At 47.3% G+C, this 14,352-nt stretch overlaps 1 protein-coding gene across 1 annotated transcript in view; it reads right to left on the reverse strand.

Moving 5' to 3' along the window:
• LOC126060206 (uncharacterized) overlaps positions 1-7,875 on the reverse strand; it is a 33,848-nt gene extending 25,973 nt beyond the window's left edge. Inside the window, exons 1-2 of the mRNA XM_049856350.1 lie at positions 7,813-7,875; positions 3,474-6,743 (exon numbers count right to left, since the gene is read on the reverse strand). Coding sequence (XP_049712307.1) covers positions 3,474-6,743; positions 7,813-7,875 — 3,333 coding nt within the window. The remainder of the gene's footprint in view (positions 1-3,473; positions 6,744-7,812) is intronic.
• Positions 7,876-14,352: the final 6,477 nt, after the last annotated feature.

Raw genomic sequence — 14,352 nt, forward strand, 5'->3', positions numbered from 1 at the left:
AGGAGCAGAAATCAAAGGTGAACCATGCAGCCCCTTGTGGAGAGACCTGCCATGGGCACTGTGTCCTTCTCACTTCCCCTGGTTAGTCAGCCATGTCAAGTTCAGTCATCCTCCAAGCACACACAAAGGGACCCACTGCTAACTCTGTGGAATCCAGAGACTAAGCCCATTCTCATCAGCATATGTGAAACCCGTGCTTCCTTTAAGGCTGAACTCGAGACTCCCTTCCTCTTAGAAGATATCAAGAGCATCCACTCCATCCCTCCATGATCGTTTTGGCCCAAATTTAAATCGCCTCTGCACCTCTAGACTGTCTTTAGCATCCTATCAAGACTCAAGTCTGGGATCTTAAACGCTAGCAAGCTACCATCTAAGATGCATCAATTGGTCTCAACCCACCTGGAACAAAGGAGAATGAAGAACACCAAGGACACAAGGCAATTGCAAGCCCACGAGACAGAAAGGGACACATAAACCAGAGACTACATCAGCCTGAGGCCAGAAGGACCAGATGGTGCCCAGCTACAACCGATAGTGCCCTGACAGGGAACACAATAGAGAACCCCTGAGGGAGCAGGAGAGCAGTGGGATGCAGACCTCAGATTCTCGTAAAAAGACCAGACTTAATGGCCTGACTGAGGCTAGAAGGACCCCAGTGGTCATGGCCCCCAGACCTTCTGTTGGCCCAGGACAGGAACCATTCCCAAAGCCAACTCTTCAGACAGGGATTGGACTGGACAATGGGATGGAGAGGGATGCTGGTGAAGAGTGAGCTTCTTGGATCAGGTGGACACGTGAGACTATGTTGGCATCTCCTGCCTGGAGGGGAGATGAGAGGTTGGAGGGAGTTAGAAGCTGGCAAAATGGACACGAAAACAGAGAGTGGAAGGAGGTAGCTTGCTACCTCATTAGAGCGAGAGCAATTGAGAGTATGTAGCAAGGTGTCTATAAGTTTTTGTGTGACAGACTGACTTGATTTGTAAACTTTCACTGAAAACACAATAAAAATTAAAAAAACAAAGACTCAAAATCACTTACGGTGTACCTGCAATGCGTCGGACACTGTGCTTGGAATGAGGACTCTAAAGACGAGTGAGATGGCTTAGCCCTTCTGTGCTAGTGCATACTGAGAATCATCTGGCTTTGCTATTATTTTTGTGTTGCCTCCTTCAATTAAATTGTTACCACTTTCTGAAAACCTGTGGTGTCTACTTCATTGGCCCTGTTTTAGTCAGGTTGAGATGTCCTCTGAAATCTGGGGTGCGTGAGTTGAAGCTTTTTTTGGAGTAGAATTAAATTACACTGAGGGCCAGAAGGCCACCCACATGTAGGCCCAGGAGTAGGTGAAGATAAGGGGAGAGAACTCAGCTGAAAAGGAAAGGAGAAAATGGCAAATATGTGATTTGGTGACCCAGGGGTTAGGAGACTAGGAAATACTTTCAACACGTGTCCCATATTTAACTGTCAAGGACCTTAAGCATCCAAAGCTAGAATTTGTCTCCAGGTTTTTTAATAATGAAAGGGGCCTAGGACTGTGTGTTGGAGACCCCATAGAATTTGTCTCCAGGTTTTTTAATAATGAAGGGGACCTAGGACTGTGTGCTGGAGACACAGGTTATGACTTACAAGTGTTCAGAAGATGCTCAAGCCCTTTCCCAAACCCATGTCCTTCCTCGGCAGGCTCTGACAGATACTACTGTTGAAGGCGCTGGTCTGGTTTGCATGGACGGTGTGTCTCCACCCTCCAGAAGCCACAGCGAGTGGGAAGGTGAAATAGACACAGCAATCTGATGGTGATCCTCCCTTTTCTGAGTGCCCTAACATTCAAGGGCCAGCCCTCGAGGCAAAGTCATCTCCCTCTTATCTTTCAAACTGGAACTGCGTGAAGGACAGGGCTTCTTGGTGTAGAAACCCTGGGTGGTAAGCCCTTGTTCTTCACCCAGAGAAAACCAGCCTACAATAGGAGAGATGACATTCCTTGATGGAGAGGTGATGAGGGCTGAACGAGCCTGCTGTTCTCTGGGATTCTGGATGCCAGCTGACCTGAGCAACCAGCCTTGCCCTGCCCTTTGGGCAGTTATGTGAGATACTCTTGTCAGGAGGTTTGGATGAGAATGTTGGATAAGGAGGGATGTATCAGGTTAAGTTGACAGAAACGGAATGTGTTAAGTTAGTAAATTCAGAGGCATGAAGTGTTAGAAGGATCCCATAGACAAACAGATAAGGAAAGCATGGTATCTGAATTCACAATACCAGAAGGTATGGAGCAAGATGAGACAGAAGATTGTTGGCTACTAAACAAAGAAGACTCAGGTTCCAGGGAAGAGGAAACTGTCCCTGCCCCACTCCCAGCTACTTTGGCACTGGGGTCCCTTTTCAGGATAATGAGATTTTAACGAGAAAAATGAAGAGTGATGGAGTGGAGAAACACATGGTTTGGCAGGCTTCATCTTACGAGAGGGCCAAGGGAAGCGTTTGGGAGGATCTGTGCAGTCAAACATGAGGTCATGAAGAGGATAGACAAGGATGTGCATAAAACACTGATGGGTCATTTCTGCTTAGGAACTTCCAAGGCACTGTCAACCTATTGTCACAGTTGATGTAAGTAAATCAAATGTTTGGGGTCCACAATGCCTAAGCTGTCCTGTCTGGTGCCTTGGAAGAAAACAGCTGTGAATGGAAGGTGTTCTACAGACCCAGTATCCTTCCAATACATCCTCTTTTTGCCTAAGACAATTCAAGTTGGATTTCTGCCACTTGTGAAAAAAAAGTCCTGACTGGAACAGGGAGGTAACATCTGCAGAGACTGAGGTCACAAGGGGGGCAGCGTGATCCAGAGGAGGAGTGCTGTCAGTCACAGCAAAGGGATCACTTCCAGCTGGAGTGATCAGGGAAGATAATCTTCAGGAAGGCAGTAATAATTACAATACCGTATACAGGATGCTTGAGTCCCTGAGTGGCACAAACAGTAAAGTGCTCAGCTGCTAACTGAAAGGTTGGCAGTTCATGTCTACCCAGAGGTGCATCAGAAGAAAGGCCTGGTGATCTACTTCTGAAAAATCAGCTATTGAAAACCCTCAGGCGCACAGTCCTACCCTGATCCACGTGGGGTCACCGTAAGTCGGGATCAACTTGACGGCAATTGGTTTGTACAGGATGCTTGGTATGTGCCAGGCAGGTACACATATTTAAATCAAGGCTTTCATTAATCTTCTATCAGGTAGGTATCAAAGGTCCCATTTTCTAGATTAGGATATTGAAGACCAAAATGGTTAAGACGCTTTTCTGAGCTTTCCGAGCTGGGAATAAGTAGAGCCAGGTGCAGCCCAGATAGTCTGATGCCTGAGCTCGGGCCTCCTGGATGTGAATTGCACACATGGACACAAAGAGCTTTTTCTGGAACTTAGGAAGTTTTGGTTACTAGGAAGAGGGCCGAATAAGCAGGATTGGAAGAAAGATGCTGACTGTCTTACCATGTCTAGGTTCTCCGTGGCTGCTGGTATCCTGGTGCTGGCTGGCTCAGCAGTACAGGTCCCCACTGAGCTAACTGGGGTGTCTGCTGGGGCTGCACCCTGAGCATCCACACTGCCTGCTACAGTGGCTCCTGCTGCATCCTCCTCACAGCAGAGCTGGGCCTGGACAGGGTCTTGTTCTGTGGCCTTTCCCAGCTCATCACTGGGCTTCAAGCACTGGGCCAGGAGTCTCCAGGCCTTGCTGTGACCACCTTTCCAGGCCTGGAGCTGGGCCACAGTATGGTGGGCCTTGGCTGCCCACTCCCACTGAAGCCAGTCCAGGATGTGCAGGCCCCTCTGCTCTGGCTGTTCTCGGAGCACAGGGACCCTCTGGGCTATCTCCTTGGTGAGGACAAGAATACTCTCCAAAGCCACAAGAAGGCCTTCCCGGCAGGGCCCAGACTCTTGATCTTCTGCCACAATTTCCTGTACAGTTTGTATACCAGACACCATTGTTTCCAGGGAGCCCTCTAGCTTGGTCTGGGGGTCCTTGCAGGCAGACAGCCTTGGGCAGATGGCATCTTGGAGGACACGCTCATAGTCTGCATTGATGCTGCTGAGGTGGCCAGTCAGGGCCTTGGCTCGAAGGGTGAGCTCCCAGCAGAGAAGCTCAAAGCGCACGGACAGGCTGGGAGATGGTTTGGGGGAGGAGGCCAGGATCTGGGCCACATCCAGCAGAGCATCAGTGAGTACATGTACCTCCATGCATAGAAACCTGACCTCACCCTTCACCCGCTCATCCCCACACAGCAGGCTAGACAGCCTGGCTGCTTCCTGCACCCTCTGAGAAACATCTTCTGTCTGAACCAACCCTTCTTGCAGCCCCTGTGGGTCCTTCACGGCCTGTCGTAGGCACAACAGGAATAGGCCTTGTCTCCCACTGAGCCTCTCCAGGCACTGCAGCAGGTCTTGGACAGCCAGTGACCACAGAAGGCACACATCCTCAATGCTCTCCTCCTGTGACTTGGGGGCCTGGAGCCCATCGGAGGCTCCAACCTTGTCCAGCAGCTCTTTACCATGAGTCTCCACTTCTGCCAGTTTGCTTTGCATTTGTATCAGCGCTTCTAAATGCCCGGTTGAGTCACGGACCTCATTATCCAAATCTTTGGGTCCACTTTTGGCTGCTAGTTGAACCATTGTGGCTAAATTCTGCTGAAGCTCCGTGAACACTGCCCTGCTCTCTAGAAGATCAGCTGCTGGGATGTGATGAAACAGCTGTTGACAGAGAGGATACCAATCACCAGCCATGGCTACCAAAGCCTGTCCGTTTTTTCTGGTCCTGCCACACAGCTGGAAAGCCACTCCTGGAAGCCTGTCATTTCTGGAAGGTATGCAATACGCTACCTCATTTACTAGGTCAATAATAGGAGGTGCCAGTGCTGGGGTTCCCTGGGGTCCAGTCGTTCTCTCTGACCCCAGGGGTTTCTCCTCAGCCAGGGCACCCTGAGGTATATCCATAGCCACATCCTGCTCCAGGTGGTTGGTGCAAGCTGAGGTCCCTACCAGGTGGTCACGGTGTCCTACAGCAAGGATGGCTTCACCGATAGGGAGCAGAGAGGGCATCCTCTCTGGAAGGATGCCAGGAATCAAAGAACTGGAAGGATGGTCTGCTGGCTGATAGAGGGTGCCTAAGTCACTTTTCCCTAACCCAGGCCCCCACTGCTGTTTCAATTCAGGAGCCACATAGTCCTGGAGGCCTGGGAGAATGAAATAATGTTGTCCCTTAGCAACGTCAAACCTTTGAACCTGGTTCCGAAGGGGGCTGAGAATATCTGGATGGTTGGTTCCATCCAGGCCTTCTCGGACACCCTGAGCTGAATCAACCAGATGTTTTGCCATCGTTAAAACTGTATCTTTGTCCTGAAGGCTGTGCCCATCACCTGTACAGTGCTCAGCAGCTCCTCTCAGGACCAGGGAAGATTGCTCCAGCTGCTGAATCAAGACCCACAGGCCGTTCCGGAAAATGGGATCTCGATCTTGGTCCACATATCTGCTTATTACCTGCACTATGTGTGTGGCTCGACCCTGTAAATATGCCAAGTGTCGAGAAAACTCTCGGGAATCTCCCTTCTTCAAAGCCCACGTGGAGAAGTCCAAGTGCTCTGTCATGTCCTGAAGGGACACAGTCAGGAACTCAGGAATATTGAGAACATCATCAAAACATGCCAACAAGCCTTCAGATACCCTGGCCCAGGCCTGAAGAAGGGCCGGCGGGGTCTCAGGGCTCCAGTTCAGACCAGAACCTTGGTGGCTTGGGGAAAGGAGTTGCTGCACTCGGGCCACAAGCCCCCACAGGCCTGCCATGGCGGCCTCCATGTCTTTGCCAGTTTCTTGTCGGGGGCAGCAAACCAAGACCAAGTGAGCCACTCTGAACATCTGCTTGGCGTGATCATGGAAAGCAGCAAGGAAGAGCTGAAGGCTGTTTTGCAAGCCCTCATCATTGCACAAGGGAGTTCCCAAGGCAGCGTGTAGCAGCCTCTGGAGGGGGCCTTGCGTGTCCGTGAACGTGTCCAGGATCTGGCGCAGTAACCCCGTTTGGACTGCTTGGGAGAGGGCCTCCACCGCAGCCCACAGCGCTGCGCACTTGGTTCGCAGCTCCGGGCTCCTCTCGCCGGTCCCCGGGAGCCCATCGACCCTGCCCGGACGCACGACAGCGCTCCGCAGGTCCAGCAGCCGGCTGCAGCAGGCCACCAGGCGCAGCCTCTCCGGCGGGGCAGAGCAGGCGGCCAGCTGCATGCTGTGCCAGACCACGGCTGCCAGCAGCGCGTCCAGCGAGCCACCCAGCAGGCGCTCGGGCCCCGGCCCCGCCAGCAGCTTGTGAAGCTGCCTCAGGCGCCAGGCGAGGGCGCCATTTCGCGCCCGGGCCTCCGGGGCCGCGGCGCTGGGCTCCAGCTGCGCCAGGAACTCGCCGAGGGTCTTCCTGGTCAGAGCGAAAATGTGGCGCCGGGAGGTCGCCAGCTGCGGGTCGCATGGGCGCCGGAGGTGGCCGCTTGCTGCCGCGAGCAGCGCAGGGACGCAGCTCCGCAGGAGGCAACTTTCGCGGCCCAGGCGCTGCCGGGGCCTCCGTGCCACCAGGCGGTCCAGGCGCAGCAGCGCCGCGGCGAGGTCGGCGAAGGAGCCGCGCAGCGAGGCCGCGTCTCCCGCCGCCTCTAGCGCGTCCAGGCAAGTGAGGCACCAACCGGCTGCCCGCACCATCTTCCTCGTGGTCGCAGCGTCTTCAAGAAGCAGGACCTGTTAGGGCAATCAGGAGAAGAGGGGCTTAAGGATGCTCGCTCGTTTCCAGAGGGATGGCGAGCCCAAGGCAGCTACTTCCCTCCCCCAGTTTTACGAATAAATGTTCCTCTCCCCCTTTCACTCCCGGGATTAGGGTACTCAAGTCTCAGGCCAAAAAAGTAATGGAGTTTACAAGAAAACATTTGTCTTAACTGCAAATGTAAGGCCTTCGAAATATGCATTAAATTTAATGTGGGGTACAGTAGTGGTGTTTGGTGTGCTGCTCTCCAGTTTAGCGGAGGTACAGTAAGGGGTAATTCATTGTGGTAATGAGCACAAACTGAGAGCATTTAGGGAGAAGTTACTGTCTGAATGTGGCCAGAGGGATGGCCCGTCCAGGAAGTGCCTCTTAGAAAAATCTTTCCCAGCCTGACCCACTACTCCCTAAGCTCTATCAGCCAGCCCCCCTTCAACAGAGTTGGTATCTAAGCCTTTTCCAGGAGCCTCCTGGCTTCCTTTCTCCAGCTCCTGTTAGCACACACCCAAAGCCCTCTGGCTTAGACTATCTCCCCATTTTCAATCTTCCCCTAATAAGGATCTGTTAAACAAAGCCCCATTCCCTGTAACACACAGCTCTAAAGTTTTAACGATGAGCAATAATGTTTAAGGCACGTGGAGTCTAACAGGGAACAATGTCTTAACCTAAAAGAGTTGTGCCATAATGGTGGAAGGCCAATTTGGAGAATGGGGAGTTTTGCGGGGGCTGAAGGGTGATCCTGGCCTCCTCAGATCCTAACCCATTGCCATTGAGTGGACTCTGACTCATGGTAACCCCATGTGTTACAGAGTAGAACTGCTGCATAAGGTTTTCTTGGTTGTAATCTTTACAGAAGCAGATTGCACAGGCCTTTCTTCTTTGGCATCACTAGTTGGGTTTGAACCACCAGTCTTTAGGTTAATGTTGAGTGAAAACTGTTTGCAGCACTGCCACCCAGGGACCTCCTCAGATCCTACCACCTGGGGAATCATCTGTTCTTTACAGCTGTAGGCCAATGCAGCAAAGCTTTCATTTAAGGGCCAGATTTGCCAAATCAGCTGAGGGTTGCAGAGGTTTCAGTAGCCTCTCCACATAACTCCTGGCCACCGGCATGGTGGGAAGTGACTGACTCTTTAAATGACACCTCTTTATTAGGGTTTGATGGCCAAGTGTAGGCGGTGAGGGGCCACACATGCATTTAAGATGGTAGACCCTAACTCAGTATGTCTACCCAGTCTCCTATGGCAGCTTCCACATTAGCTTTTATTAAATTGGTAATGAACTCTGTGCCTGTGATCTTGGCAGCTTTCTCCCTCCAAGGCGGACCTCCAGTGTTGGAATGACCTGCCCCATCCTTCCTCTCCAACAGTGAGTTTTCTGTTCAGAGCCACCTGCCAGCCAACTCTGACATCAGCTCACCTTTGTGGTGTCCACCAGGATCTGCTGTGCTGTGGTCACTAGCTTCTCCCTGTAGCTCTGACATTCTGGCTGAAGATGGAGATTCTGGGCCACCAGCACGATGTTCCTCCCAGACAGGATCAGAGACTCAGCAGCAGGCCCCATCTCCTCCCCTAGCCACTCCTCCTCGGAGTCTCCTGCCAGCCTGGACGGACATGTTTTCAGTCAGCACTTACCAATGCTTCAGTGAAGGCGGTTTCATAGATGAGGACCAACGTCAATCCAATCCCCAAGATATGAAGATTAATCAAGCCCCCGTGTTTCCACTTCTCAATCATCTTCTGACACCAGCCGCCCCTGTGGTACTCTCTCTCTCTCTCTGACCCTAGCCACTCAGACACAGGTCAGAGCTCGCAAGTTAAAAGGACACTGTCCTTCAGACTGCCAAATAGGCAGACGCCAGCTACAAGTATGGGGAGCCCACATGACACCAACCCTCTGAGTTGCGGGCCACAGATTTGGGGCTCCCACTACCCATTTTGGGTTCCATAATTCACTGGAACGACTCACAGAACTCATGGAGCATATCATGCTTACGATAAGAGACTTATAGCAAAAAAGGATACAAATGAAGAGAGGCATAGGGCAAAGTCCCCAACACAAAGCTTCCATGTCCCAAGGATTGTGCTACCCTTCCACATGCATGCATGTCTCTCACCAACCAGAAAGCTCTTGGATCTTGTGTGTCCAGGGTTTTATTGGACTTCATTGCATAGTCATGACTGAAGCCTCATTAAATAGTCATAACAGGGACCTCACTGATTATGCATGATTGATTAAATCATGCCCCTCCTTTTCTCCTTCCCTGAGGTCGGCTGGTATCAGGCCATGAGGTTGTCCTTCTGGCTTGGCCAGCTCCCCACTCACTAGCACAAATCATGTGTTTCAGTTAACTCAGGAAGCTCCAAGGGTATAGCTTTATCTTTCAGGAAACAAGGGCAAAGACTATGTGTTAAATTCTGTATCCCACAGTGATGAACAAAAAAGAAACATATATTCATAAGGAAATTATGATACATGGATTATAGAACACTATGCAGCCTTAAAATGATAATGTGGGTTTATATTTAGGGTCATAGAAGCATCTCCAAGACAGAGTTTAGTAAAAAGAACCAAGTTACAGAATACCATGTATGCCAAGATCGCATTTGTTTTCAGTTATGTACAGATCTACATACGAAAGTTATCTGTCTTGAAGGAGGACAGTCATCAAAATGGGTTATATCTCAGCATTTTAAAACATGCTTTGTTCCTTTCTGAATTGCTCTAATTTTCTCTGCAAAGAACATGCATAATTACTATAAAAACAATAAATCTACTTTTGTAAGAAAGAAAACAGTATCTAGAATGCCATTTTGATTCAGGTTATCAAGGGGAGACATCTCCTGTAACAAAATCAGTTTCCATGAACACAGATATCCACAGCAATTGTTTTGTACATGTGATCTCAAACCTTTCTCTTTCAATAAGTAATTCCCAATCAGTGGTGTCACTAGGGTTGATGTCACCCACTGTGGTGACTCATAGTGTCACCCCCCCGTAGACCTCCTCCCATCCCAGACCATACAGAATCCTTAGTGATGTTTTTTTTGTACTTTTTTTTAATGCTACCCGTAAATCGTAATTCCTGCATATCACTCCTTTTCCTTTAAGTAGTACTTCATTCTCAAAAAGTTAGTGACACAGTTTCACAAATACTAATTACCACAATATTGTAGCCAAATCACCAGAAAATTTGACAAAATCAGCAACTGTAAAAACACTGGCAGTACCTACAACAATCGCACATACTTGTAGCGCATAGCACGTGCAGACTAAACCAAGTGATTCGAAGCTTCATTGTAATTGGGTAATAATGACAGCTCTCACTGGAGCATATTAGAAGGTTCAAAAAGTAAGTCAGCATAGAGTTTTAGCCTTTGTAGGTATATTGATACATGTTTTAAGGAGCCCTGGCAGCATAGTGGTTAAGAGCTATGGCTGCTAACCAAAATGTTGGCAGTTTGAATCCACCAACTGCTCCTTGGAAACCCTAAGGGGCAGTTTTACTGTGTCCTATAGGGTTGCTATGAGTTGAAATTGAAGGCAATGTGTAAGCAGGGCTTAGAAAAAATGTTTTTGTTGTTAAAACTAACTACAGGGATATTTTTATGAAAAATAATAAATTTCTGCTGAAACATTGTACAAAAATTTTAGAGACAGTCATTTGGACGTCACCCCCTCTGACAGTATCATCCTGTGAGGTCTGCACGCTTTGCACCCCCTTAGTGACATCACTGTCCCCAATTACACAAAACAAAAGAAGAAAAGTCCCACTCCTTCTGGTCCCTGTCCTTACAATGGTTATTTTTACTCCTGTGCCCTTGGAATTGTAGGCTGGGGGGACACAGGTGAGCCAGCGCATGTGACCACTGAGAAGCTCTTCACAGCATTTGGCGCCACAGTGAGTGGCAGTCCACTTAACTCTTCTTATCCCTTCTGCCCCAAACATCCCAGCTACCTTTATGTGAATATCCCCCTGAGTTCCAAGTGTGCAGAATCACCCCACTCACCCAAACAACCCAGCGTGGCAAAATGGCTAAACATCGGGAGAAAAAGGAAGAAGGTAGAGACTACATGACAGCTGTCTCCTTCCATTCTTTTCACCTTTGCTTCCTTGTGGAGAGTTTGCACTTCAGCTGCGGTTGCCCCTCTGCTCAGAAATATAAGTTTGTGCCACATCCTGCAACTGGTCAGTTGCAGAGCTGGAGCTGTCATCCAGGCAGCCTAACTTCCTGGGTTTTCTAATTTCTCAGCATTAAAATGGAGGGGAGAGAAACAAAGTTCTCAAGGATCAGAGGTGTACATGTAAAATGAGACTGCTGAGTCCAGCATCAAGGCAATTCAACTGTTATATCCTAATATTAAGAGTCCCTAGGTGACGCAAGTGTTTAAGCACTCAGCACTAACCAAAAGGTTGGCAGTTTAAATCCATGCAGAAGAAAGGAAGTAAGTCCTGCTGATCTACTTCTGAAAAATCAGCCATTAAAAACTCTACAGAGCAAAAAGCCACATGTCAGATCATGGCAGGCAGCAGCTGGGGGCTGAGGGCATCAATCCCACAGCCCCAAGAAACCGAATTCTTGAATTATTTGCTCAGCATACAGATTGAATAAGTATGGTAAAAGGATACAACCCTGACACATACCTTTCCTGATTTTAAGCCACGCAGTATCCCTTTGTCCTGTTTAAACGACTGCCTCTTGGTCTATGTACAGGTTCCTCATGAACACAATTAAATGTTCTGGATTTTCCATTCTTCACAATGTTATGCATAATTTGTTATGATCCACACAGTCGAATGTCTTTGCGTAGTCAATAAAACACAGGTTAACAACTTTCTGGTATTCTCTGCTTCCAGCCAGGATCCATCTGACATCAGTGACTATATCCCTCGTTCCACATCCTCTTCTGAATCTGGCTTCAATTTCTGGCAGTTCCCTGTCAATGTACTTGATGCAACCATTCTTAAATGATCTCAGCAAAATTTTGCTTGCGTGTAATATTAATTATATTGTTCTATAATTTCTGCATTCTGTTGGATCACCTTTCTTTGGAATGGGTACAAATGTGGATCTCTTCCAGTTGATTGGCCAGGAAACTGTCTTCCAAATTTCTTGGCATAGAGTGAACAACTCCAGAGCTGCATCCGTTTGTTAAAACATCTCAGTTGGTACTCCATTAATTCCTGGAGCTTTGTTTTTCACCAATGCCTTCAGTGCAGCTTGGACTTCTTCCTTCAGTACTATCAGTTCTTGATCATATGATACCTCCTGAATGGTTGAATGTTGATGTATTCTTTTTGGTACGGTGGTTCTCTGTATTCCTTCCATCTTCCTTCAACGCTTCCTGCATCATTTAATATTTTCTCTGTGGAATTCTTCAATATTGCAACTCGAGGATTGAATTTTCTCTTCAGTTCTTGCAGCTTGAGAAATGCTGAGTGTGTTTTTCTCCTTTGTTTTTCTAACTCTAAGACTTTGCACATTTCACCAAAATACTTTACTTGGTCTTCTCGGGCTGTCCTTTGAAATCTTCTGCTCAGCTCCTTTACTTAATCATTTCTTCCATTCACTTTACCTACTCTACCTTGAAGAGCAAGTTTCAGAGCCTCTTCTGACATCCATTTTAGTCCTATTTCTTTCTTGCCTTTTTAATGACCTTTTGCTTTCTTTGTGTATGATGTCCTTAATGTCATTCTATAACTCATCAGGTTTTCGGTCATTAGTGTTCAATCTATTTTTGAGATGATCTCTAAATTCAGGTAGGATATACTCAAGGTCATATTTTGGCTCTTGTGAACTTGCTCTAATTTTCTCCAGCTTCATCTTGAACTTGCATATGAGTAATTGATGGTCTGTTCCACAGTTGGCCCCTGCCATTGTTCTGACTGATGATATTGAGCTTCTCCATCATCTCTTTTCACAGATGCAGTCAGTGTGATTCCTGTATATTCCCTCTGGCAAGGTCCATATGTATAGTTGCCATTTATGTTGTTGAAAAATGTATTTGCAATGAAGAACTCATTGTCCTTGCAAAATTCTATCATGCGATCTCTGTCATTGTTTCTATCATCAAGGTCATATTTTCCAACTACTGATCCTTCTTTGTTTCTAGCTTTTGCATTCCAGTCACCAGGAATTATCAGAGAATCTTGATTGCATATATGATGAATTTCAGACTGCACAAGTTGGTAAAAATCTTCAACTTCCTTATCTTTGGCATTAGTGGTTGATGCATATATTTGAATAATAGTCATATTAACTGACCTTCCTTGAATTGAATTGCCTTTGTACCTTTGCCCAATATCAGTTGTTCATATATATGTGTCTATTTCTGGACTATCTATTCTGTTACATGCATTGATTAAAAGGCTCAATATTCTCTCGGAATGATCTGTAGATTCAATATAATCCTAATTAAAATCCCAGCAGGATTTTTGTAAAAATAGGCAAGCTTATTCTAAAATTCACATGGAAATGCAAAGCACCTAGAATAATCAACTTTGGAAAAGAAGAACAAAGTTGGAGATCTCACCTACAGATTTCAAGACTTACTATAAAGCTACCTTGTTCAAGGGTGTGTGGTATTGGTGTGAAGATAGACATATAGAATAAAGAGTCCAGAAACAGACCCACACATATATGGACAACTGATCTTCAACAAAGGTTCAAAGCAATTCAGTGGAGAAAGGATAGCCTTTTCATCAGAGTGAAAGAATAATGGGATATCTATATACAAGGAAAAAAAAAAAAGAAACTTAATCTATACCTCCCATCATATTTAAAAACCTACTCAAAATGGATCTTAGGCCTAAATATAAATCTTAAAACTCAAAAATTTCTAGACAAAAACTTTAGCCATCTTGGATTAGGCAAAGATTTCATAGATGCAACACTAAAAGTATAATCCACAAACAAAAATTTTGTTAAACTGAGCTTCATCAAAATTAAGAATATCTGGGTTTTATTTATTTATTATTAACTTTTTTATTATACTTTAGATGAAGGTTTACAGAGCAAACTAGCTGCTCATTAAACAGTTAGTACACATATTGTTTTATGACGTTGGTCACCAACCCCACGACATGTCAACACTCTCCCTCCTCTACTTTGGGTTCCCTATTACCAGCTGTCCTGTCCCTTCCTGCTTTTGGGCTGGTGTGCTGGTGTGTCCCTTTAGTCTCATTTTGTTTTATGGGTCTGTCTAATCTTTGGATGAAGAGTGAACCTCAGGAGCAAATAATATCTGGCTTTTTTTTAAAAAATAAGTAACAGGCATTTATTGGGTGGCATCAGGGCAAACTGTGTTGCCACCTTGCAGTGTTGAACTGAGCATACTGCCCTCCCCAGCAGCCTGCCCTAGCCCTGCCTGTAGAGACGCTGCCCACACAGGCAACATCAGCACGCCCCACTGACTGTGGGCACAGTGCAAGGTGATGGCACTTGGGAACAGCTCCACAGCCCTGCAGGGCCCCAAGCCAGCGTTCTTTGAGGAGGGCCCAGCACCTTCAAAACTCATTGCTATGGAGTTGATTCTGACTTATAGCGACCCTGTAGGACAGAGTAGAACTGTCCCATAGGGTTTCCAAGG

The sequence above is a fragment of the Elephas maximus genome, chromosome 17 (genome assembly GCF_024166365.1).
Source record: "Elephas maximus indicus isolate mEleMax1 chromosome 17, mEleMax1 primary haplotype, whole genome shotgun sequence".
Classification (NCBI taxonomy): Eukaryota; Metazoa; Chordata; class Mammalia; order Proboscidea; family Elephantidae; genus Elephas; species Elephas maximus.